This window comes from Ranitomeya variabilis, chromosome 4 (genome assembly GCF_051348905.1).
Source record: "Ranitomeya variabilis isolate aRanVar5 chromosome 4, aRanVar5.hap1, whole genome shotgun sequence".
NCBI classification, from domain to species: Eukaryota; Metazoa; Chordata; class Amphibia; order Anura; family Dendrobatidae; genus Ranitomeya; species Ranitomeya variabilis.
In genome coordinates this window covers 632,609,110-632,636,067 of record NC_135235.1, presented here as the reverse complement: position 1 = coordinate 632,636,067, position 26,958 = coordinate 632,609,110, and the positions used below count along the sequence as shown (strand labels likewise).

Below are 26,958 nucleotides of genomic sequence, written 5' to 3'. Positions count from 1 at the left end.
ATCTGGTGTAATCATAGTATATCATATACCAGTAGAAATGAGTGCATTTATTTGCAGGACCCTGGTTCAGTAGCCAGGTCAGTAGTCCTTAGCTGCTGTACAAATGTCCTGCAAGCCACCATTTGCCTAACATAATGGCCAGCTCCTCTTTTGATTTGTAGTCCCGGCACGTCATCCTTGCGGTGTGACACATACACGTTACACCGAGCTAAAAGTCAAAAGAGCATCTGGGGATAAGCACAGGTAGGAGACAGTTCACAGGGCTACCGTACAGCAGCTATTGACTACGGACCTGGCCGCTGTACCAAGGTCCTGTAAATTAATTTTGATGACATCTCGATCTGCACTTCCACAGCCTCTGGCAGCCATTTTCCAGAAGTCCACCTGAGTGAAAACAATAGGAAGTGTGGTACTCCACCAACATTTTGTGAAAGCTCAGAGACATCAGTAGCCTCGTACCACCCTTTCTCTCAGCCTGGGGCCTGCAACATTGCCTCACTCCTGTCACCGCCAGCTTCCTGCAACAGCGACCCTGACTCCTGGGACCCCTCTCCACTGCAGCTGCCCCCCTCAGTAAGCTACATTCGGATTATAAGACGCATCCCCATTTCCCCCCAAAACAATTTGGGACACAAGTGCATCTTATAATCTGAAAAATATGGTAATTATTCTTTCCTTCCCCCATCCAATTGTATAAAATTCTGTGAGGCACATGTGATGTCAATATGATCACTGCACCCCTAGATGAATTCATTAGGAGTGTAGTTTGTAAAATGTGTTCATTGATGTGGGGTTTCTGCTGTTCTGGCGCCTCAGGGGCTCTGCCAATGTGACATGGCATCCTCAAACCATTCCAGCAAAATCTGGACACCAATGTGGCACCTTTTCCCTTCTGAGCTTTGCACTGTGCCTCAAAAACAGTTTTCAACCACATATAGGGTGGGTATCGGTGTACTCAGGAGAAATTGCACAACAAATTTTGGATCGATTTTCTCCTGCTATCCTTGTGAAAAGGAAAAAAATTGGGGCTACAACAACATTTTTGTGAGAAAACTTTTTCTTTTTTTCAATTCCACAGTTCATTGTTGTAAAATTCTGTGACGCACCTGTGGATTCTAGGTGCTCACCATAAGTCTACATAAATTACTTGAGGAGACTAGTTTCCAAAATGGGGTCACTTGTGGGGGGTTTCCACTGTTTAGGCACATCAGGGGCTCTTCAAAAGTGACATGGCGTCCGCTCTTGATTGCAGCCAATTTAGTGTTAAAAATGTCAAATGGCGTTGCTACCCTTCTGATTCCTGCTATGTGTTCAAACAGTAGCCCCTCCACCCCACACATTTGGGATATCGGCGTACTCAGTAGACATTGCACAAAACATTTTGCAGTACATTTTCTCCTGTTACCCTTGTGAAAATGAAAACATTTGGGACTAAAAGAATATTTTTCTATACGGCACCAGAACAAGTATTATGCACCCACGTAGGTATAATAACTCATTAATATATCAATTATCAGGAGGACAGTGAGTCAATAAAATATACCAACAAAATTATTCAAATTTAACAATTGTTTTTATTCAATGACATAAATTATAACCATTATAAATAAGTACATGGGTCTCAAATAGAATCATGTGAATCACCCCAAAGTGTTAAATATGACCCAGGGAAGAGCGTGCAGGACTGAAATAAATGAACATTGGGGGATCATTACAATAATTCATGCTAAGTAATGATGTGTCCGCTCGAATAGGTACATTGCTGGTTTGCAATTGCAATCCCTCCTACTCGCAATAACATTACACATAACCTATATTGCTAGCTCATATTTCATCATTAGTGTTGAGCGATACCGTCCGATACTTGAAAGTATCGGTATCGGAAAGTATCGGCCGATACCGGCAAAGTATCGGATCCAATCCGATACCGATACCCGATACCAATACAAGTCAATGGGACTCAAGTATCGGACGGTATTCCTGATGGTTCCCAGGGTCTGAAGGAGAGGAAACTCTCCTTCAGGCCCTGGGATCCATATAAATGTGTAAAAGAAAGAATTAAAATAAAAAATATCGCTATACTCACCTGTCCGACGCAGCCTGGACCTCAGCGAGGGAACCGGCAGCGTTGTTTGTTTAAAATTTGCGCTTTTACTTGGTTACGTGAAGTCCCGGCTTGTGATTGGTCAGGGCGGCCATGTTGCCGGGACGCGGACCAATCACAGCAAGCCGTGACGAAATTACGTCACGGCTTGCTGTGATTGGTCCGCGTCCCGGCAACATGGCCGCCATTAACCAATCACAAGCCGTGACGTCACGGGAGGCTGGACACGCGCCCATTTTAAAAAGCGCGCGTGTCCAGCCTCCAGTGACGTCCCGGCTTATGATTGGTCACGGCGCCATGTTGCCGGGACGCGGACCAATCACAGCAAGCCGTGACGAAATTACGTCACGGCTTGCTGTGATTGGTCCGCGTCCCGGCCACATGGCCGCCATTAACCAATCACAAGCCGTGACGTCACGGGAGGCTGGACACGCGCGCTTTTTAAAATGGGCGCGTGTCCAGCCTCCCGTGACGTCCCGGCTTGTGATTGGTTGCGCCGCGGTCAACCAATCACAAGCCGGGAGGCTGGACACGCGCGCATTTTAAAATTTTAAAATGCGCGCGTGTCCAGCCTCCCGGCTTGTGATTGGTTGATCGCGGCGCAACCAATCACAAGCCGGGACGTCACGGGAGGCTGGACACGCGCCCATTTTAAAATGCGCGCGTGTCCAGCCTCCCGTGACGTCACGGCTTGTGATTGGTTGCGTCTCCCATGTGACTGCGACGCAACCAATCACAAAGCCGGGACGTAATTTTAAAATCCTTAAGGACCTGAAATTACGTCACGGCTTGCTGTGATTGGTTGCGTCGCCCATGTGACTGCGACGCAACCAATCACAACGCCGGAACGTAATTTTAAAATCCTGAAGGACCTGAAATTACGTCACGGCTTGCTGTGATTGGTTGCGTCCCGGTCACATGGGCGGCACGCAACCAATCACAAGCCGGGACTCACGTAAAGGAAAGAAAAGCGCGAATTTTAAACAAAGAACGCTGCCGCTTCCCTCGGTAAGGTGCAGGCTGCGTCGGAGAGGTGAGTATAGCAATATTTTTTATTTTAATTCTCTCTTTTACACATTTTTACATTAATGTTGTTTCGATACCGATACCCGATATCACAAAAATATCGGATCTCGGTATCGGAATTCCGATACAGCAAGTATCGGCCGATACCCGATACTTGCAGTATCGGAATGCTCAACACTATTCATCATATATATATCAAAATGACGGCAATAATTACTCATGGTAAAGTCCAAAATCACGTTCCGGCCTGTGTCAAGCGTTCGCTCTCATTTCCAGCCGTTTTTGCATTTAAAAAGTAAAATGCTGCTACTTCCCTTCTGAGCCTTGCCATTCGCTCAAACAGTAGTTTCCCCCCACATATGGAATATCGGTGTACTCAGTAGAAATTGCACAACAAATTTTAGGGTCCATTTTCTCCTGTTAATTTTGTATAAATAAAAAAAATTGGGACTAAAGTAATTTTTTTGTGGAAAAAGGGAAATGTTCATTTTTTTCCTTCCACGTTGCATTATTCCTGTGAAGCACCTGAAGGGTTAATAAACTTTTTGAATGGCTCTTTGGTTTACGGGCATAAGAATTAAAAGTCTGAAAATGGTGACATTTTCAAAATGTTCATCAAATTTACAATATTTTCACAAATAAACGCAAGTCAATTGTACAAGTGTACAATTTGGCCTGGTCATGAAGGTGAATATAGTTTTGCGGGGTGAAGGGGTTAAACAAATGATAGCTTTTCCATCTCACTAGCTAAAAAGCACACTTTCTGTGGCACACCACTCCACTCTCAATGTGTGCTTGAGCACTGCAGTCGTACAGGTTTTTTCTATCCCCCTTTTTGAAAAGACACTGCTTGGTGAGCCCTCATCTTTTATAGTCCCTATGGCTGATCAGTTGCGCAAGACCATGTGACACGGAATTATGAGGAAGCCTGCCTTGGCTGCAGTGGCATCATATGCCAGCTAGCCGAGTCTTCACCAGTGTGTGAAATGGTACTGGATATTTTTTTTTGCCTATTCTCAAGAATCGGATCACTGATTTTTTTACTTCGAGTCTTCACCAGTGTGTGAAATGGTACTGGATATTTTTTTTGCCTATTCTCAAGAATCGGATCACTGATTTTTTTACTTCGAGTCTTCACCAGTGTGTGAAATGGTACTGGATATTTTTTTTGCCTATTCTCAAGAATCGGATCACTGATTTTTTTACTTCATTGGAAAATTCAAATTGAAGATGATCTGCATTGAAATCATCAGCACCAAATCACTTGAATATAAGATACAAACTTTGGCGGAAAGAGAAATTAGAATGTTTTGGACAATAGAATCGTTGAAATCTTATACGGACTGCAAAAGAGTACCACGTGGTTTGAGAGTTTTTAAAGAACCCTCGCAATTCCAGGATGATCCGGTTTTTATTAAACAATGGGAAACTATACAGCTGGAATGCTCGCAAAAGCTAGTACAATTAGTCACTTCTAAAACCGAACAAGAATATGCAAAGGATTATAACCAATTAGAGCGAGCGATCAGACGAAATTAGAAAGAAAATTAATATTAACTCAATTAGAAACCAAACAAAAGAAGAAAGATAAATTTTTACGTGACAAACAAGATTTTGACCTGGGTCGTATATTTTCTTGGAAACAATTTAATAATCATAAAAAAACGCTTCTTCCAGAAAAACCGCAATCAAAAAACTTGTATAAAGAAATCGCACAATGACGGATGGTTCACGGATTCAGATTCAAGTGCCACGGAAGAATTCACTGAACAAGGCGATGTGGCCACCACAAGTGCACGTGTCCCTTTAGGAGGAAAACAAGACGAGGAAGAAGACGCAAAACATATGGGGAAGAAACGCAAACAGGTTTCCTGGAAGAAGTAGCTGATTCTGAAAATGAACTGCAGATAATTAATTTGACTGAGAAAGTTTTGACCACAGATCATAAATCAGTGTTGGCGAAAGGGTTACATTTTTGCATTCCAGAACTTTTTGACTTGACCGAGTTTAAAATCGATTTATTCAAAGGGGTGAGAAAGTGACATCTATATAAAGCGTTTAGCAATAAAGGGAAAACAATCCCCAGTGTCGAGACACAAAATCTGGTGTCTATAGGCACTTTGGGGTTTATGGCATATCCCCCCGAATATTCCTCACATCTTGATGATGTCAGCACCCTGATGGAAATTACTAACCCTAATATATCATCGGAAAATAGTCTGCCCTCTCCAAACCCTGTTCCCTTCCCTTTCACAGGTGGCGTGAAGTCTATTTATATGCCCCCAATTTCACTGGGTAACGCAATAGATCTTTTTCATGAACTTGTCATCAAGGATGTTGAAGCCCTCGTATATCGGGAGCCATTTAAGAATTTGACACAGCCACAATTATTGGCAGTAAAGGAAATGCAGCAGTGGAAAGATGTGATATTCCGCAAAGAGGATAAAGGCGGCAATATCGTCCTTTTATCAAGGGGGTATTACATTAAAGATGCACTGTCACAATTAAATCAAGTCGATACATACCGGCGCTTAGAGGGTAATCCATTACCTAAATACAAAGAAACTGTCACGCTGCAGCAATGCAGGTATGTGCAGACTCCACGAGGGAGAGTGGGTGACAGAAAAAGAGGTCACACTTGCCACACCGCAGCCCAGTGCACGCTGCACTGCGCCACCAGGTGGGGAAAACAGAACTCGTGGTCAAAATACAAGCCAAGGGTCCGAACCAGCCAGGAGCAAAGGTACCAGAGACGTGAGACAGAGAACGGAGTCAGAGAAAGCCAAAAGGTCAAAATCCAGACAGACGTGTGGTAACAAAGATGGAAAACAGGAGACGAAGTCAGAGTATAAGCCGAGTCACAAACGGAGGGGATACACACCAAAGTCAAACTAGGTCACGTACAGGAGACAGGTCAGGTACAGGAGACAGGTCAGGTAAGGGAGGTCAGAGGCAAAAGGAACACAGGGGTATCACAGGTAGCATTCCCAGCAAGCCCAAAACTATCGCTGACACAGGCTGCTAGCAAGAGCACCAAGAAATAGCCACTCCCAAATCAAAGAGAGGCAGAAATAGTTAACCCCACCATGATCAGGCCGGAGCAGGAGAAACATAGCAAACTCCGACCCGGATCATGACAGAAACATTAAGAACCATTTTGCGCAAAAATGTAGAAAATGGTGTGTTGTCTAAAAAAGAGGCAGAAAAACTATTCCCGGTCTACCCCTGCATTCCTTATTAGCATACCCAAAATTAATAAATCTTCAACCCACCCTCCCGGCCGACCTATTGTGTCAGGGATCAATTCCATCACTGAGCCCCTCTCACAGTACCTCGATTGGTGCTTAAAACCTTTATTACCTAAAATTCCATCCTTTGTTAAAGATTCGGGCGATTTCTTGATGGCAATAGAATCTATTGAATGGCAGCCTGGCTTTGCTTTGGCCTCAATAGACGTCATTAATCTTTATACTAGGATACCACACCAACAGGGACTGAATGCGGTGAAGAGAATATTAGCGCATTCCAATAGAACACCTAATTTCATTTCTTTCATTGTAGAAGGGTTAAATTTCGTCTTGACACATAATGCATTTAAATTCTTAAATCAATGGTACCTGCAAGTAACATGCAGTAGTATGCAAATTTATTTTTGGCGACTTTCGAAGAAAAATTTATCACCTGCATTCATAACCCATTCCTGAAACACATCAAACACTACATTCATTATGTGGATGATGTATTTTTGGTTTGGGATGGTGACCATATCATTTTTGATAATTTTGTCCAATGTTTAAATACCACTAACGACGAAAATATGCAATTTACCGCTTGTTTTGGGCAGGACAAATTAAATTTCTTGGACGTAGAAATCAATATTTCTGATGGGAATTTGCTGACAAAAGTGCACAGAAAAGCTACTGCTTCTAATGCGTTATTAAGATATGATTCAGCCCATCCGGATCATACTAAAAGGGTCTCCCTTATACTCAAATGTTACGCTTAAGGAAAATTAATAATGATGAGGTTTGCTTTAAACAACAAATTGAGGAATTAAAGGCCCGTTTCCTTGATAGGGGCTACCCATTAGAGTTTTTGAATGACGCTGAGTCACAAGTGAGTCATATCACACAAAAAGAGTTGTCATTTGATAGATCAAAACAAAGAAAAAAGCATTCCCATATAACACCTCATGAAAATGTTTTCAATTTTAGTTTTAAATATACTCCGGTGGATCGAATAATTCATGCCTTGATCCGTAAAAACTGGCATGTCCTTGAATCTGATAATGATTTAACCAAGTCTGGAGTAATCAAACCTAGATTCGCCTATAAACGCACAAATCTTGCTGATTTACTGGTACGTAATCGCACAGAGACTGTACAAAATAGCAACTGGCTTACTGCGAGTACTCCTAAAGGGAATTATAGATGTGAAAGCTGCAATTTTTGTAGATATAATTTAATCGGGCATTCCTTAAGAGTGGGACATAACGAACACCGGGTTCTTGATTTGATCATCTGCAGGACTAAATTTGTGGTTTATATTATTTTCTGCCCATGTTTATTTTTTTACATTGGGAAAAACCATAAAATCTATGTTCATAAGATTTCGGGAACACTTTAACTCCATCTCCACAGGGAAAGGCTCGCCGCGTTTTATAAAACATATGCAGGAGGCTCATGGTTCCGATCCCCATTGCCTACAATTTGCAGGGTTAGAAGTGGTTAAACCACCAAAAAATGGGGGTGACCATAATAAAATTCTTCTATGTCAGGAAGCTAAATGGATTATTAAAGCTAACGCGCAGGGCCCCTTAGGTCTCAATAAAGGTTGGATTTTTCGTGTTTCTTATAACTTTCTACTTTTCGCTTCTATGCCTGGTTTAAAATGTCTTGGAAAATAAATGTAAAAATATGCCTGTGATACGAATTGGTGATATTATCAACGAAATACACTGTTAGGTGGTCGTTTTTACATGTTTTGTTCATGTATTTCACGTTTTAATTTTTATTTTTTTTTATTTTTCTTGAGGTCATGTGTTGACGGTTAAAAGGAAATGACACACCTTCCATTCTATCTGGACCCATTGAAGCGTATACCACGCGAAACGGCCATAGTCCATTAACCTAACCAGTTCGTCTTGCAACTATCCTGCCCTCTATAACCATGTCCACAGCACGTTGTTGAAATAAAGGACAAAGGTTTTTTTATTGGAAGACTTGGGTGGTGCTGCTATTTTCTTCCTGTTTGGATTTCCACTCATGTTTTTTCAAGCAAGCACAACTTATTCCAGTGGATTACCGTTTGGTGGGGTTGTCGACTCAGCTCATCCTACTGGACTCTGCTAGACTGCTCAGTGAGTACTCACCTGTTTCTTAGTGCCATTCAGCTTTTTTCTTGTTTTTTTATGGACTCCATGTGACATTATAGTTGCACGGAATTATGAGGAAGCCTGCCTTGGCTGCGCGTGGCATCATATGCCAGCTAGCTGAGTCTTCACCAGTGTGTGAAATGGTACTGGATATTTTTTTTGCCTATTCTCAAGAATCGGATCACTGATTTTTTTACTTCATTGGAAAATTCAAATTGAAGATGATCTGCATTGGATCAATCCATTCACCTCTACTGTAAGGGTTTCGTACTCAGGTGTGACAGGAGGAAGACAGGAGACATGTTCTCTTAAAAGTCCATGTGGGCTTATTTGTTTCATAAACCTGGCAGCAACAACAAAAGCTCCACAGCCTTTAGAGCAGGCAAAACAACACAAATGTCTTTAGCTAGATTCTGATCCCTCAGGCCTGTGGGCACACAGGCAGGGCAATGTCCAGCACGCAGGCTCGGTCTGGAACCCACACACAGGAAGGCTTCTCCCTCTCTGCACACAGACCATGTGCCAAACAACAGCCTCCTTTATATAGGCTGTATCCACACCCACAGGTGAGGTATGTGGGTAGCCAGACCCGCCCATCTCTCAAAGCTATCCGCAACCCGGACCTAAACGACATCTTAGTGCTCACGTGCACTAAAGCAAAATACTCCGGGTTGCATCGCAGGGAGCAGCCATATCTGCGACACATACCTCCCATTGACTACACAGCCATTAGCCTCCTTACACTACCTATTGACTTCAATCCAAATCTCCCAAAAAGAATAATGGGGTTGAAATGCTCAGGTCAGCCAACTGAGCCTGAATGTGCTAAAGGTGACCGTGGATGGCTGTCCCAGAGCGAGGGTAACTCTGAATTTAAGTCCTATTAAAGAAGCACTCCCATGAAAGTTTTATCCTCTTAATATATTGCAATCCTCATATTATATAGCACTGTGTACTTACAACTGCTAATGTTGCCTTTCTACCCAGTTAATTATTCTCTTTTTTCTGCTCTATGTAGAAACAGGAAGTATCTTGTCCCTGCATGACTCATTCTCCTCTTCAACTCCTGACCCAGCTGCTCTACTCCTCCTCCATCTGCTTGCTAGTTAGACTCTGCATATATTAAGTAATCTATATTTTTTTTAATATTGAAATACTAATATTTTACAGGGCCTGTATATAGGGCTACAGATACTCACTGTGCTGTTTGGTGACATGTGTGTATCACACTCAACATGGACCAGAGGAAGCGAAGGAAAGAGTTGTCTCAGGAGATTAGAAAGAAAATTATAGACAAATATGTTAAAGGTAAAAGTTATAAGACCATCTCCAAGCAGCTGGATGTTCCTGTGACTACAGTTGCACATATTAATTAAATTTAAGATCCATGGGACTGTAGTCAACCTCCCTTGGCATGGACGCAGGAGGAAAATTGATGACAAATCAAAGAGATTGATAATACGAATGGTAACAAAAGAGCCCAGAAAAACTTCTAAGCATATTAAAGGTGAACTTTAAGCTCAAGGAACATCAGTGTCAGATCGCAGCATCCGTCATTGTATGAGCCAAAGTGGACTTCATGGGAAATGACCAAGGAGGACACCATTGTTGAAAAAAAAAATCATAAAAAAGCCAGACTGGAATTTGCCAAACTACGTGTTGACAAACCACAAAGCTTCTGGGAGAATATACTGTGGACAGATGAGACAAAAATGAAACTTTTTGGCAAGGCACATCAGCTCTATGTTCACAGATGAAAAATTGAAGCATATCAAGAAAAGAACACTGTCCCTACTGTGAAACATGCAAGAGGCTCTGTTATGTTCTGGTGCTGCTTTGCTGCATCTGGCACAGGGTGTCTAGAATCTATGCAGGGTACAATGAAATCTCAAGACTATCAACGGATTCTAGAGAGAAATGTGCTGCCCAGTGTCAGAAAGCTTGGTCTCAGTCGCAGGTCATGGGTCTTGCAACAGGATAATGACCCAAAACACACAGCTAAAAACACCCAAGAATGGCTAGGAGGTAAAACATTGGACTATTCTGAAGTTGCCTTCTATGAGCCTTGACTTAAATCCTATTGAGCATCTTTGAAAAGAGCTGAAACATGCCATCTGGGAAAGGCAACCTTCAAACTGGAGATAAAGGGAGCAGTTTGCTCTTGAGGAGTGGGCCAAAATACCTGTCAAGAGGTTCAGAAGTATCATTGACAGTTACAGGAATCGTTTGATTGCAGCGATTGCCTCATAAGGTTGTGCAACAAAATATTACGTTAAGGGTACCATCATTTCTGTCCAGACCTATATGAGTTTGATTCTTAAAAAAATTCTGTGGAAGCATGGTTGAAAAACAATATCTGACTTTCATTTGTTAATTTTCATAGATTTTTTATTTATTATTACTTTTGTCAGATTATTTCTGTAACCATTGTGGGTTTTTCTGTCATTAAACGAGGGGTACCAACAATTTTGACCACGTGTGTATGTCATGATGAATTGTTGCAGTTAGACAGGCCAAAGGAGGTTTAACATACCATATTTTTTGGACCATAAGACGCACTTTTTCCCCAAAAACTTTTTGGGGAAAATGGGGGTGCATCTAATAGTTGGTATATACAAGTAGTGTGGCGGCAGCAGGAGTCAGGCAATTCTGCAGCAGTCCCGGTCTGACGCTGCAGAGCGATAATCATACTCCCTTCCCAGGCTGGTGCGGCGGTGCTCTATGGTGTGGGGGGGCTCCACCGGCATTTTGTGAAAGCCCGGAGGGCGGCGCATGCTCAGATTGAGATCTCGGCAACGACGAATCTGCCGCAATAGCAATGGATGTGTGAGGGCTCCAGGCTTGCAGAAAATATCGTCAGAGCCCCCGCACCACTAGCACTGCCGAACCGCACCACTAGCACCACTGAACCAGTCTGGGATGAGAGTCATATCGCCAGACCACCGAACACCCCCCTGTGACCATGCTCCACCAGCGCTGCCAATCCCCCCCGGTAAGCTGAATTCGGACTGTAAGACAGACCCCCCCATTTGACACAGTAATTATTTTTCCCTATTTTCCTTCTGAAAATTTGGGGTGCGTCTTATGGTCCAGTGCATCTTATAGTCCGAAAAATACGGTACTAATAGATGAGTGAATCTAATACAGTGCCCAATCAGTTTATAGTTGCTTGTATTGAATTCTTTTTGACAACAGATGTTTGTTGGTAATTAATAACATTCTTTAATCATCATTTTGTGTTTTAAGTTGGTTTCCCGTTCTCTTGTATGAAATTGGACTTTACATTGACAGTAACTATTTTTCTTATTTTAACTCATACAATTTGGCAAGTAAATAATTAAAAAATAAATGAAAATGGATATCTCTCTGTGTAACATATCAGATGTACAAAAAGATTAAATTTGTTAAAACTTTCCCCACATTTTGAGCATAAAAATTACCGTATATACTCGTGTACAAGTCTAATTTTGCCACGAAAAACTGGGAAAATGTATTGACTCGAGTATAAGCCAGGTATGCATTGTACCATCATCCCTATCCTGGTATGCATGGCTCCCCATCCCTGTCCTTGTATGCATGGCTCCCCATCCCTGTTCTTGTACGGACGGCTCCCCATCCCTGTGTGCATGGCTCTCGATCCTTGTCCTTGTATGCATGGCTCCCCATCCCTGTCCTTGTATGCATGGCTCCCCATCCCTGTCCTTGTATGCATAGTTCCTATTAAAAAAACCAAACTTCCTACTTACCTTCCCTGCGCGCCCTCGCTGCATCTCGTTCCGGTGCCAGCAGCTCTTCCGGCCAAGCAATCACGTGTCCTCGCTCATTAAGGTAATGAATATTCACTCCATGCCTGTGGGAGTGGGGAGAGGTGAATATTCATTACCTTAATGAGCGGGCACCTATGCTAGCCCGGTCGCTGCTGGAAGCCGGTCTCTGCGGCTGTGACTGGGCACGCTATAAGAGAAATGAATATTCACTGCCAGTGAATATTCATTTCTCTTTAGCAGCGGGCACAGGCTTTAGCCGCAGCCAACGGCTCCTGCCTCTGTGACCTGCTGCTCCGCAACTCCCCCTCCCCTTTTCTGGGACAATGACTCATGTAAAAGCCCATGGAGGTGTTTTCAGCACAAAAAATGTGCTGAAAAACTCGGCTTATACACGAGTATTTATATGGTACTTCTGTATGACTTCTCTGATGTGTGACAAAATTTAATGCATTTATAAAACATTTTGAACAAGAGAATGGCTTTTCCCTGTGTGAATTTTCTGATGTTTAACAAGATTTGTTTTCCTATTAAAACATGTCCCACATTCTGCACATGAAAATGGCTTCTCCCCTGTGTGAATTCTATGATGATCATTAAGAGTTGATTTTTTTGTAAAATATTTTCCACATTCTGAACATGAAAATCTTTTTTGTCCCGTGCGATTTCTTTGATGCTTAATAAGATTTGATTTCTCTGTAAAACATTTCCCACATTCTAAACAAGAAAATGGCTTCTCCCCTGTGTGAACTCTGAGATGTTTAGCAAGATCAAATTTCTTAGCACAACGTCTTCCACATTCTGAACATGAAAATGGCTTCTCCCCTGTGTGAATTTTCTCATGATTAACAAGAGTTGATTTGTGTGTAAAAGATTTTCCACATTTTGAACATGAAAACTCCTTTTCCCCTGAGTGAATTCTCTGATGTGTAACAAGAGTTGATTTGTATCTAAAATATTTCCCACATTCTGAACATGAAAATGGTTTCTCTCCAGTGTGAGTTCCCAAATGTCTACTAAGAGCTGATTTGACTCTAAAACATTTCCCACATTCTGAACAAGAAAATGGCTTCACCCCTGTGTGAATTTTCTGATGTTTATGAAGAGCTGATTTGTCTTGAAAATATTTCCCACATACTGAGCACAAAAATGGCCTCTTACTTCTGTGAGTTATTTGATCTTTATCATCCCTTTGGTTATATTTATTTTGCTTAACACTCTGTGATGAATCAGTAGATAGAACCTCTTCAAAAGGATCAGATGATAGATGTTTACTGTCAAAGGCTGTAGGTGTTTCTTGGAAAATGGCATGGTCTTCATATTTATCTTCTTTAAAATTTGAAAATATCACATATTTCTCTAACCTCATGGTCCAGTCATCTGTAAAAATAAAATTGACATATTTTTTTTTATTTCTCAAAACCACTTGTTTTAAAATATATTAATTTTAATATGGTAATAAATATAGCATAAAAATGTTGACAATTTGAAATCAAATTCAATTTTTATCTGTCTAGGACCATGACGGAAACAGTAGTCTTGTAACACTATTATAAATCGACCCTGGTTTGTTCCTAACCTACATTCTGCCATATTCCGTACTTAGACATCTTTGACCATGTTGTCATCATAAGCTGACAAAAGCTAAGATAGAAACAAAATTAACATACTGTATTTTTCAGATTATAAGACGTACGTTTTCCCCCGCAGGCTGGGATGAGGGGGTGTCCGGCGGTGCTGCGGGTGCCCGGTGGTGCTGCACTGTTGTCCGGCGGTGCTGCGGGGGTGTCCGTTGCTGCTGCGGGTGTTTCCAATACAGTGGAGGCTCTGCCGACATTTTGTGAAAGGCCAGAGCCCCCGCAGTTCCATGGTTCCATGTGCAGTGGACTCGGGGAAAATGGCTGCCGGAGGATGGCGCATGCATAATGTAAATCTCGGACACCGGCAGTGGCTCTCCGCACATCGGAATACCCCCTCATTGCAGCCTGCGGCCTGCAGCATCATCCCACTCCTGCCTCCTCCTCCAGCAGTGACCCTGGTACCCCAATTCACCGCAGCCACCACCCCCGGTAAGCAATAAGATGCATGGATTATAAGAAACACCACCATTTTATAAAAAAAAAAAAAAATTCCTATTTTTCTCCTCAAAATTTGGGATGCATCTTATAATCCGAAGCGTGTTATAATCCGAAAATTACGGTATATCCTGCTATAAGTAAGTAAAAAGCAAAAGTGCATATAAATAACATAGGGTACTTAGTAAACACTGTTTTTTATAAAAAAAAAAAATCGTAAAAGCCATCCCACCAGTGCTAAGGTGTACCCAGTCGGGATAGTCCTAAAATCGAACTGTCCCATTCATGCCATGGACATTTTCCTTTTTTTTTTGTTTTCATTTTTTCTTCCCCTTTTTCAAGAGCCATATCTTTTTTATTTTTGTGTCAATATAGCCGTATGAGGGTTGTTTTTTGAGGGACGAATTGTACTTTTATATGACTCCATTGATGTTACCATATATTGTACTTTAAAACGGGAAAAAAATCCAAGTGCAATTCCACAATAGTTTTTTTTTTTTTTTTTTTTTCAATTTGCCATGTTCAATATATTATAAAACTGACATGGGAATATGATTTCCCAAACGTGTACAGTTTATTTTTTATTTAAGTGGTGAAAACATTTTTCCAAAATTTGTATGAAAAAATGTTTTTGCCATTGTCACCATTTTCTGAGACCCGTAGCATTTTCATTTTTCTGGATCTAGGGCATGTAAATGGCTTATTTTTTGTGCCCCTGACATTTTTATTCATACCATTATGGGGTAGGTACGATGTTTTGATCACCAGTTATTATATGTTATTGTAATATTGTGGCTGCCCCAAAAATTAATTCTGGTATTTCAATTTTTTTCTTGTCAAGCCGTTAATGCAGTGATACCAAATATGTGTATTTTTTTTCATTATTTTATTCTCAATGGGGTAAAAAGGAAGGTGATGTGAACTTTTGTGTTTTTTCAATCTTTTTCATATTTTTTTAATAACCTTTTTGTTCACTTTTTATTTACTTAATAGGTCCCTTAGGAGACTTAAATCTGTGATCTATGTATAGAAAAATCACAATATCCTATGAAAGACAGCAATGATATTCTCAGGAATATCGTAATGACAGGCATGGGGGTCTTCTGCAGAGCGCCGGCCATCATGATAACCCATCGGCGCCCCCAATTATGTGACAGAAGCGCCGATGCGCTTCTGACTTGACGCTTGTTAAATCCCGTTGTCAGAGATTTAACTTCTAAGCAGCAGCGAGTGAGCTCTTATTCACCTGTGCCTGTTAAAGGCACACGGCAGATGAATAAATCAGCTGTCACGTGTGGGTAAAGATGTGGGTTCAGCGCCAGACCTTATCAAGGTCGGGTAACGACATATGACATACATATACGTCATATATCGTGAAGGGGTTAATGGCCAATGTGAACATTCTCCTACACTTTGCATATATACCAGCTTACACCCCAGTTCATTTCTTTCGATTTTGTCATCATGAACTGTAACATGCCATTTAGCAACTACCGTACATACTCGTGTATAAGCCGAAATTTTCAGCACATTTTTTTTGTGCTGAAAACGCCCCCTTCGGCTTATACATGAGTCATGGTACAGAAAGCCGGCGGGGGAGGGGGGCGGTGGAGCAGCGGGTGCCAGTAGTCGGCGCTTCACATCATACTCACCTACCTGTGTGCCCTCGGTGCTGGCACTGCATCTCGTTCTGGCCACTGACGCCTGCCTGCAGCTCTTCCTGTGCTCATCGGTCACGTGGTACCGCTCATTAAGGTGATGAATATGGACGCGTCTCTGCTCCCATAGGCGTGGAGCGCATATTCATCACCTTGATGAGCGGTTCCACGTGACCGCTGAGCACAGGAGGAGCTGCAGGCAGGCGCTGGCAGCCGGAACGAAATGCAGTGCCAGCACCCAGGGACCGCAGGTAGGTGAGTATGACGTTTTTTTTTTTTTCAATAGGAAACATGCACACAGGGATAGGGAATAAGGAGGCATGCATACAGGGATGGAACGGGGGTGGGCATGCATACAGGGACTGAACGGGGGAGGCATGCAGACAGGGGCAGGGACGGGGAGGCATTCATACCAGGACAGGGAAGGGGTGGCATGCAGACAGGAACAGGGATGGGGAAGCATTCATACCAAGGCAAGCAGACAGGGACAGGGATGTGGAGGCATTCATACCAGGACTGCGACGGGGGGAGCCACACATAGCAGGACAGGGATGAGGGGGCAATGCATACCCGACTTATACTTGAGTCAATAAGCTTACCCAGTTTTCCGTGGCAAAAGTAGGTGCCTTGGCTTATACTCGGGTCGGCTTATACTTGAGTATATACGGTAATTGTTTGGGTGACTTGGAGACTTAATGCAGTGCAGTCCAATTTCCTGTTCAAGGGTAATGAATAGGTAACCTACTCTCTGTTTTGGACAGTATTAAGCTCTCCATAATTTGCCTCACCGTGCGGGGTGAGTATAATCATGACTGTATAACTGACAAATATCATGAAAATGGACAGAGAGACTGGGACATGGATCAAGTCATTATTTCTCTCAGATGGAGAATGAGGTGGCCAACTTTGGAAGTTTCTTTACTGCTGCAGTAAACTTGTAAACTTTATTTTAACCCCTTAGTGACAGAGGCAATTTGCAGCTTAATGGCCAGGCCAATTTTTACAATTCTGACCACTGTCACTTTTTGAGGTTATAACTCTGGAACGCTTTAACGGATCCCGCTGATTCTGATCCAGCTGATTTTGAGACTGTTTTTTTGTGACATATTGTACTTCATGTTAGTGCTAAAATTTCTTCTATACTACTTGCGTTTATATATGAAAAAATTGCAATATCGTGAAAATTTTTAAAATTTAGCAATTTTCAAACTTTGAATTTTTATGCCCTTAAATCAGAGAGATATGTCACATAAAATAGTTAATAAATAACATTTCCCACATGTCTACTTTACATCAGCATAATTTTGTAAACAAATATTTTTTTGTTAGGAAGTTAAGGGTTAAAGGTTGACCAGCAATTTCTCATTTTTACAACAAAATTTACAAAACCATTATTTTTAGGGACCATCTCACATTTAAAGTCACTTTGAGGGGTGTAGAAGACAGAAAATACCCAGAAGTGGCACCATTCTAAAAACTATACCCCTCAAGGTGCTCAAAACCACATTCAAGAATTTTATTAACTCTTTATGTGCTTCACAGGAACTGAAGCAATGTGGAAGGAAAAAATTAACATTTAACTTTTTTTTTACAAACATTTTACTTCAGAACCAAGTTTTTTTATTTTCACATGTATAAAAAGAGAAAATGGACCACAAAATGTGTTGTGCAATTTCTCCTGAATACGCCGATACCCCATATGTGGGCGTAAACCACTGTTTGGGCGTACGGCAGAGCTTGGAAGAGAAGGAGAGCCGTTTGACTTTTTCAATGCAGAATTGGCCCCTGATGTGCCTAAACAGTGGAAACCCCCCACAAGTGACACGATTTTGGAAACTAGACCCCTTAAGGAATTTATCTAGATGTGTGGTGAGCACTTTGATCCCCCAAGTGCTTCACAGAAGTTTATAACGCAGAACCATGAAAATAAAAAATCTTTTTATTTTCCTCAAAAATGATTTTTTTAGCCCCAAATTTTGTTTATTTTCACAAGGGTAACAGGAGAAATTGGACACCAAAAGATATTGTCTAGTTTGTCCTGAGTACGCCGGGGGCTTGGAAGGGAAGTAGTGATGTTTTAAAAAGCAAACTTTGATGGAATGGTCTGCGGGCATCATGTTACATTTGCAGAGTCCCTGATGTACCTAAACAGTAGAAACCCCCCCACAAGTGACCCCATTTTGGAAACTAGGCCCCAAAAGGAGCGTATCTAGATGTGTGGTGAGCACTATAAACCCCCAAGTGCTTCACAGAAGTTTATAATGCAGAGCAGTGAAAATAAAAAAAATATTTTTTTTCCACAAAAATGATGTTTCTACCCCCAAATTTTAACTTTCACAAGGGTAACAGGAGAAATTGGACCATGAATGTTGTTGTGCAATTTGTCCTGAGTACGCTGATACCACATATGTTGGGGGGTCCACTGTTTGGGCGCATGGCAGAGCTCGGAAGGGAAGGAGTGCCCTTTGGAATGCAGACTTTGATAGAATGGTCTGCGGGCGTTATGTTGCGGTAGCAGAGCCCCTGATGTGCCTAAACAGCAGAAACCCCCAAAAGTGACCCCATTTTGGAAACTAGACCCCCTAGGAACTTATCTAGCTGTGTGGTGAGCACTTTGAACGCCCAAGTGCTTCACAGAAGTTTAAAATGCAGAGCCATGAAAATAAAAAAATATTTTTTTCCCACAAAAATGATTTTTTTATCCCCCAGTTTTTTATTTTCCTAGGGGTAACAGGAGGAATTTGACCAAAAAAGTTGTTGTCCAATTTGTCCTGAGTACGCTGATACCCCATATGTGGCAGAAAACTACTGTTTGGGCACACGTCGGGGCTCGGAAGGGAAGTAGTGATGTGTTGGAATGCAGACTTTGATGGGCATCATGTTGCGTTTGTAGAGCCCATGATCTGCCTAAACAGTAGAAACCCTCCACAAGTGACCCCATTTTGGAAACTAGATCCCCCAAGGAGCTTATCTAGATGTGTGGTGAGCACTTTGAATGCCCAAGTGCTTCACAGAAGTTTATAATGCAGAGCCGTGAAAATAAAAAAATCATTTTATTTCCACAGAAATCATTTTTTAGCCCCCATTTTTTTTATTTTCCCAAGGGTAACAGGAGAAACTGGATCCCAAAAGTTGTTGTACAATTTGTCCTGAGTACCCGGATGCCCCATATTTGGGGGTAAACCACTGTTTGGCCACACGTCAGAGCTCAGAAGGGAGGGAGCACCATTTGACTTTTTGAATGCAAAATTAGCTGGAATCAATGGTGGCGCCATGTCGCGTTTGGAGACCCCCTGATGTACTTAAACAGTGGAAACCCCCAATTCTAACTCCAAGCCTAACCCCAACACACCCCTTACCCTAATCCCAACCATATCCATAATCCTAATCACAACCCTAACCCCAACACACCCCTAACCATAACCCTAATCACAACCCTAACCTCAACACACCCTTAACCCTAATCCCAACCATAACCCTAATCACAACCCTAACCCCAACCCTAATCCCAACCCTAACCATAACCCTAATCACCACCCTAATCCCAATACACCCCTAACCCTAATCCCAACCCTAACTATAACCCTTACCCCAACACACCCGTAATCCCAACCCTAACTATAACGTCAACACACCCCTAACCCTAATCCCAACCCTAAACATAACCCTAACACACCCCTAACCCTAATCATAACCTTAACCACACCCCTAACCCTAATCCCAACCCTAACCATAACCCTAATCCCAAACCTAACCCTAATCCCAAGCCTAACTCTAATCCCAACCCTAACCTTAATCCAAACCTAACCCTAAACCTAAACCTAATCCCAACCCTAACTCTAATCTGAACCCTAACCCTAATCCCAACCCTAATCCCAACTCTAACCCTTACTTTAGCCCCAACCCTAACTTTAGTCCCAACCATAACTTTAGCCCCAACACTAACTTTAGCCCAACCCTAACTTTAGCCCCAAACCTAACCCTAACTTTAGCCCCAACCCTAACCATAACCCTAGCCCCTAACCCTAACTTTAGCCCCAACCCTAACCCTAATTTTAGCCCAACTCTAACCCTAATTGGAAAATGGAAATATATACATCTTCTTTGTTTTATTATTTTTTCATAACTAAGGGGGTGATAAAGGAATGGTTTATTTACTGTTTATTTTATTTTGATAATAATAATAATATAATAATAATTTTATTTATATAGCGCCAACATATTCCGCAGCGCTTTACAACTTATAGAGGGGACTTATACAGACAACAGACATTACAGCATAACAGAAATCACAGTTCAAAACAGATACCAGGAGGAATGAGGGCCCTGCTGCTCGCAAGCTTACAATCTATGAGGAAAAGGGGAGACACGAGAGGTGGATGGTAACAATTGCTTTAGTTATTTGGACCAGCCATAGTGTAAGGCTCGGGTGTTCATGTAAAGCTGCATGAACCAGTTAACTGCCTAAGTATGTAACAGTACAGACACAGAGGCTATTAACTGCATAAAGTGTATGAGAACATGATGGAGGAACGTGATTATGTTGTTGTTTTTTATTAATAGGCCACACAGGCATAATTAGGTTAATGCGTTGAGGCGGTAGGCCAATCTGAACAAATGAGTTTTTAGTGCACGCTTAAAACTGTGGGGATTGGGGATTAATTGTATTAACCTAGGTAGTGCATTCCAAAGAATCGGCGCCGCACGTGTAAAGTCTTGGAAACGGGAGTGGGAGGTTCTGATTATTGAGGATGCTAACCTGAGGTTATTAGCAGAGCGGAGGGCACGGGTAGGTTGGTAGACTGAGACCAGAGAGGAGATGTAGGGTGGTGCTGAGCCATGGAGTGCTTTGTGGATGAGGGTAGTAGTTTTGTACTGGATTCTGGATTGGATGGGTAGCCAGTGTAATGACTGGCACAAGGTAGAGGCATCGGTGTAACGGTTGGCGAGGAATATGATCCTGGCAGCAGCATTCAGGACAGATTGGAGCGGGGAGAGTCTGGTAAAAGGTAGGCCAATTAGTAGAGAGTTACAATAGTCCAGACGAGAATGAATAAGTGAGACAGTAAGAGTTTTTGCAGAGTCGAAAGTAAGAAAAGGGCGAATTCTGGAAATGTTTTTGAGATGCAGATAAGAAGAGCGAGCCAGTGATCGGATGTGGGGGGTGAATGAAAGCTCGGAATCAAGGATGACTCCAAGGCAGCGGGCATGTTGCTTTGGAGTAATGGTGGAACCGCACACAGAGATGGCAATGTCGGGCAAAGGTAGGTTAGTAGAGGGAGAGAACACGAGGAGTTCAGTTTTTGACAGGTTCAGTTTCAGATAGAGGGAGGACATGATGTTAGAGACAGCGGTAAGACAATCACTGGTGTTTTCTAAAAAGGTCGGCGTGATAACAGGAGAAGAGGTATATAATTGGGTGTCGTCAGCATAGAGATGGTACTGGAAACCAAATCTACTGATTGTTTGTCCAATAGGGGCAGTATACAAAGAGAAGAGGAGGGGGCCTAGGACTGATCCTTGAGGAACCCCAACAGTAAGGGGAAGGTGAGAGGAGGAGGAACCAGCAAAACAAACAGTGAAGGATCGGCCAGAGAGATAGGAGGAGAACCAAGAGAGAACGGTGTCCTTGAGGCCGATGGTAATGTAGATGGTTAGCACTCAACTAGGTGGAGCAACGGTGCCAGTGAAAGGGAACCCAATGTTCCATAAGTCCAAGTCCAATATAGAATCACTGCACTCAGTCGAAAAGTATGCTTTAAAGTGAATCAATTTTATTAACGGTGATAGGTGGAGCGACAGTTTTGACGTTTCGGCCGAACCACGGCCTTTATCATATAGTCGCCTTAGGGATCACCAGGTAAGTATTGTCACCGCTATGTAGTATTTCACAATGACGCAATGTGTCCAGTTTCAGTTTCATGGGCGGTCCAATAAAGGATTTCAGGAAGTCAGGGAAGCGATGTCCTGACGGTAGTGCCTGGGAGTCATTGGTGGCGCAGTTGTCATGTGAAGGCACAGCCGTGCCGATGCAGTGTGTACATCGGCACGGCTGTGCCTTCACATGACAACTGCGCCACCAATGACTCCCAGGCACTACCGTCAGGACATCGCTTCCCTGACTTCCTGAAATCCTTTATTGGACCGCCCATGAAACTGAAACTGGACACATTGCGTCATTGTGAAATACTACATAGCGGTGACAATACTTACCTGGTGATCCCTAAGGCGACTATATGATAAAGGCCGTGGTTCGGCCGAAACGTCAAAACTGTCGCTCCACCTATCACCGTTAATAAAATTGATTCACTTTAAAGCATACTTTTCGACTGAGTGCAGTGATTCTATATTGGACTTGAGGCCGATGGAGCGGAGCATAGTGAGGAGGAGCTGATGATCCACAGTGTCGAATGCTGCGGAGAGATCCAAGAGAATTAGCATGGAATAGTGACCATTAGATTTAGCTGTTAGTAGGTCATTAGAGACTTTAGTGAGGGCAGTTTCAGTAGAGTGTAAAGAGCGGAAACCAGATTGAAGAGGGTCGAGAAGAGAATTATCTGAGAGATAGCGGGTAAGACGGGAGTGGACCAGGCGTTCCAGGAGTTTAGAGATGAAGGGAAGATTAGAGACAGGTCTATAATTAGCGGCACAATTTTGATCGAGGGAGGGCTTTTTAAGTAGTGGATGTATGATGGCATGCTTAAATGAGGAGGGAAAAATACCGGAAGTGAGGGAAAGGTTGAATATTTTTGTTAGGTGAGAGGTGACAGCCGGGGAAAGGGACAGGAGGAGATGCGACGGAATGGGGTCGCTGGTGCAAGTGGTCGGGCGAGAAGATGCAAGGAGCCTGCTTACTTCTTCTTCTGTAACTGGTTCAAAGTCAGAGAGTGAACTAGATGCAGTGGGGGAGGGAGGACAGTGCTTGGTATGAAGAGATTGGGAAATGATTTCCTGTCGAATGTGGTCAATTTTTTCTTTGAAGTAATTGGCCAGATCGTCAGCGTGGAGATCTGTGGTTGGGGCCTGCTCTCTTGGGTTGAGTAGGGACCGGAAAGTGTCAAAGAGACGTTTAGGGTTATTGGACAGCGAGGTGATGAGGGTGTTGAAATAGGTTTGTTTGGAGAGGTGAAGGGCAGAGTTGTATGTTTTTAACATGAACTTATAATGGATGAAATCTTCGGGCAGATTAGATTTTCTCCACAGACGTTCGGCGCACCTGGAGCACCGCTGCAGGAAACGTGTTTGCAGCGTGTGCCACGGTTGTCGCCGTCTGTGCCGAGTTGTTCTATGTATAGGAGGTGCAGCTTCTTCCAGGGCACTTTGCAGGGTTTGATTGTAATGCTTCAGAGCAGAATCAGGACAAGAGATGGAGGAGATTGGGGCCAATGAGGACTGCAAGTTCTTCATAAGTTTCTGGGTGTTAATGGCCTGTATGTTTCTATAAGTGTGGAAAGTGGGGATGACCTGAGCGGGATGGCAGTTCTTGATAGAGAATGAAAGAAGGTTGTGGTCAGAGAGCGGGAGAGGGGAGTTTGTGAAATCATCCAGTGAGCAAAGCCGGGAGAAGACCAAATCAAGGGAATTTCCATCTTCATGCGTTGGAGAGTTATTATGCTGCGAGAGGCCGAAAGAGGAGGTTAGAGATAAAAGGTGAGAAGCAGATGGGGAGAGGGGAGAAGCAATTGGGATATTGAAATCACCCATGATGAGGGTGGGGGTGTCATAAGAGAGAAAGTGTGGAAGCCAGGTGGCAAAGTGATCCAGGAACTGATGAGAGGGGCCGGGAGGACGATACACCACCGCCACTCGCATGGAGAAGGGGACGTAGAATCTGACAGCATGGACCTCAAAGGAAGGGAATACAAGTGAGGGTACTTGGGGGATAACTTGGAAGGTACATTTGGGTGAAAGGAGCAGACCAACGCCTCCACCTGCTCTGTTGTCTGATCTTGGGGTATGAGAAAAGTGTAGTCCACCAAATGAGAGAGCAGCAGCAGCGGTGGTGTCTGACTGCTGGATCCAGGTTTCAGTAAGAGCCAGGAGATTAAGAGAGTTAGAAAGGAAGTAATCATGGGTGAAGGAGAGTTTATTACACACAGAGCGAGAATTCCAAAGAGCACAATTGAAAGAGACAGAAGGCATGCATGGAATATTAATAAGGTTAGAGGGGTTTCTGGGTGTAGCAGTTGGGAGGTTTGACTGGCTATAACATGGGGGGCCGGGGTTCGGAGAGATGTCTCCAGCAACTAGGAGAAGGAGGATAGAAAGAGTGAGCAGATGGTTAAGTGATTTGTGAGAGCGTCTCTTGTGTTGGATGGTGGGACTGAATAGATCTGTACTGTTAAGCAATGTGAACAGAGCATGAGTGCTATACATAGGAGAGGCAAGGACAGAGGGGCCGATATGGATGGAGTGTATGGAGTTTATGCAAGGGCAGTGAATGTGAGTGAATGCAGCAGCCAGGATATAGATTATACAAATACATATGGTGAATATTTGTTCTGTTCCAAATGAATAGGGAATAGGTTTAGATTGTCTTACCTGTCTCCTGCCCTGTCTAACTGCCATGTTATAACTGCTGAATACTTAGAAAAAAAAAGTACTTTGAAAAAAAAAAAAAAAAAATGTACACGAATAATAGTGCACGAATGCCCCCTGCATGAATGCTTCCCCAAGCTATATCTACATTTATAGGTGGCCAGCTCTTAGATCTCACTTTTTTTTTTTTTTTTGGTCTTCCCCCCTCTCGTTACCAATCAATCTAACTCAATTGAGACAGCAGGGCACAATAAATGTAGTGATCAGATAAACAAATGTCCAGGTCTACATGGATCATAAACCCCTTTGAAAAACAGTTATGCGAACTCTTGGCATAAGGACAAGCAGAAGAGAATTAAATATCTAGAAACAAAAACAATTGCATAACAAGCTGGCTAACAAATATAGATATAAGCAGGAATCAATGCCGAAGGTAGAAGGACTCTGATACCATTCAAGCTTGCTTGCTGTCAGGGAATGGAGCAATAGACATGCAGGATATTTCAGTTCAAAGAATGAATGATATGTTACCATTCAAGCTTGCTTGCTGTCAGGGAATGGAGCAATAGACATGCAGGATATTTCAGTTCAAAGAATGAATGATATGTTACCATTCAAGCTTGCTTGCTGTCAGGGAATGGAGCAATAGACATGCAGGATATTTCAGTTCAAAGAATGAATGATATGTTACCATTCAAGCTTGCTTGCTGTCAGGGAATGGAGCAATAGACATGCAGGATATTTCAGTTCAAAGAATGAATGATATGTTACCATTCAAGCTTGCTTGCTGTCAGGGAATGGAGCAATAGACATGCAGGATATTTCAGTTCAAAGAATGAATGATATGTTACCATTCAAGCTTGCTTGCTGTCAGGGAATGGAGCAATAGACATGCAGGATATTTCAGTTCAAAGAATGAATGATATGTTACCATTCAAGCTTGCTTGCTGTCAGGGAATGGAGCAATAGACATGCAGGATATTTCAGTTCAAAGAATGAATGATATGTTACCATTCAAGCTTGCTTGCTGTCAGGGAATGGAGCAATAGACATGCAGGATATTTCAGTTCAAAGAATGAATGATATGTTACCTGTATGAAGAGAGAAGAGATGCTTGTTATATTCTGCCATGTTATAACTGCTGAATACTTAGAAAAAAAAAGTACTTTGAAAAAAAAAAATGTACACGAATAATAGTGCACGAATGCCCCCTGCAATCACTGTGATAGGGTCTATTACAGTGACCAAAATGAACCAATAGGAAAATTCTTCCTATTGTTGCCAGGTGCCGGCCTGCAGTTCTCGACGGGCACATTGCGCATGCGCCCGCCATTTTCTTCCCGGAAGATGGTGGCGCCCATGGAGCGAAGCAGGAGGGCCGAGGAGCACTGGGAGACACTGGTAAGTATTGGGGGTGATCGAGGACCCTATTTCTCTGTCCTCTGATGTGCGATCACATCGGAGGATAGAGAAATTAAATGGCACAGCTGACTTCGCCGGTATACGGTTAATACTGGCGAACACAATCCGGGGGTCGGTAAAAACCGACCCAGATCATGTTCTTTGGGGTCTCGGCTACCTCAGGCAGCCAAGACTATGGAGAAAATCCGACTCTGGGGAGCGCTATACACTTTTTCCACAGCGCCGTTAATTAATGGCACTGTGGTTTAAATACCCTTAAATACCGCCGTTAAAAGGCGTATTGGCGGTCGTTAAGGGGTTAATCTTCATCCTTTGCTCAGATCTCGGCGGGTTCACTGCGCATGTGCCCGCCATTTTCTAACTGGAAGAAGATGGCGGGGGCCCATGGGGGGGAAGCACGAGGAGCACTGGGTGGTACGGGGGGATCGGGGACCCCATTTATCTGTCTGTCCTCTGATGTGTGATCACATCAGAGGACAGAGAAATTAAATGGCACAGCGGACTTTTTTTTTTGCGGTCGCCAGTAAATGGTTAATACCAGCGATCACAACCCGGGGGTAAAAGCTGACTCGAATCATGTCCTCTGGGGTCTCGGCTACCCCCAGCAGCCGAGACCCCAGAGAAAATCCGACTCTGGGGGCGCTATACACTTTTTCCACAGCTCCGTTAATTAACGGCGCTGAGGTTTAAGTACCCTTAACTAGCGCCGTTAAAAGGCGTATCAGCGGTCATTAAGGGGTTAATCTTCATCCTTTGCTCCGAACAACAACATGCTAGATTTACTGTTTACTATTTCTTTATTGTAGGAAGATCCTCAGTGGTTGGAATATTCTCAGCCGCACATGTCTTTAGAGATGTGATCTGTGTAAACACTAAAAACCTTTTTGAAGGTGACGATTTAGTTTTTTTGCAATTGAATTTTTTCTTCCCTGTCTTCCAAGAGCCATAACTTTTTTAATTTTCTGTCGATGTAGCCTCAGAAACGCTTGCGATTTTA

General features: G+C 42.9%; 2 protein-coding genes across 2 annotated transcripts in view; one reads left to right on the top strand and one right to left on the bottom strand.

Annotated features, from left to right (window-relative positions):
• Positions 1–26,958, top strand: part of LOC143767327 (uncharacterized) — a 760,398-nt gene that overhangs the window by 110,053 nt on the left and 623,387 nt on the right. The window lies entirely within an intron of this gene.
• Positions 7,865–26,958, bottom strand: part of LOC143767279 (uncharacterized) — a 34,317-nt gene continuing 15,223 nt past the window's right edge. Inside the window, exon 7 of the mRNA XM_077255488.1 lies at positions 7,865–13,648. Coding sequence (XP_077111603.1) covers positions 12,723–13,648 — 926 coding nt within the window. The 3' untranslated portion in view covers positions 7,865–12,722. The remainder of the gene's footprint in view (positions 13,649–26,958) is intronic.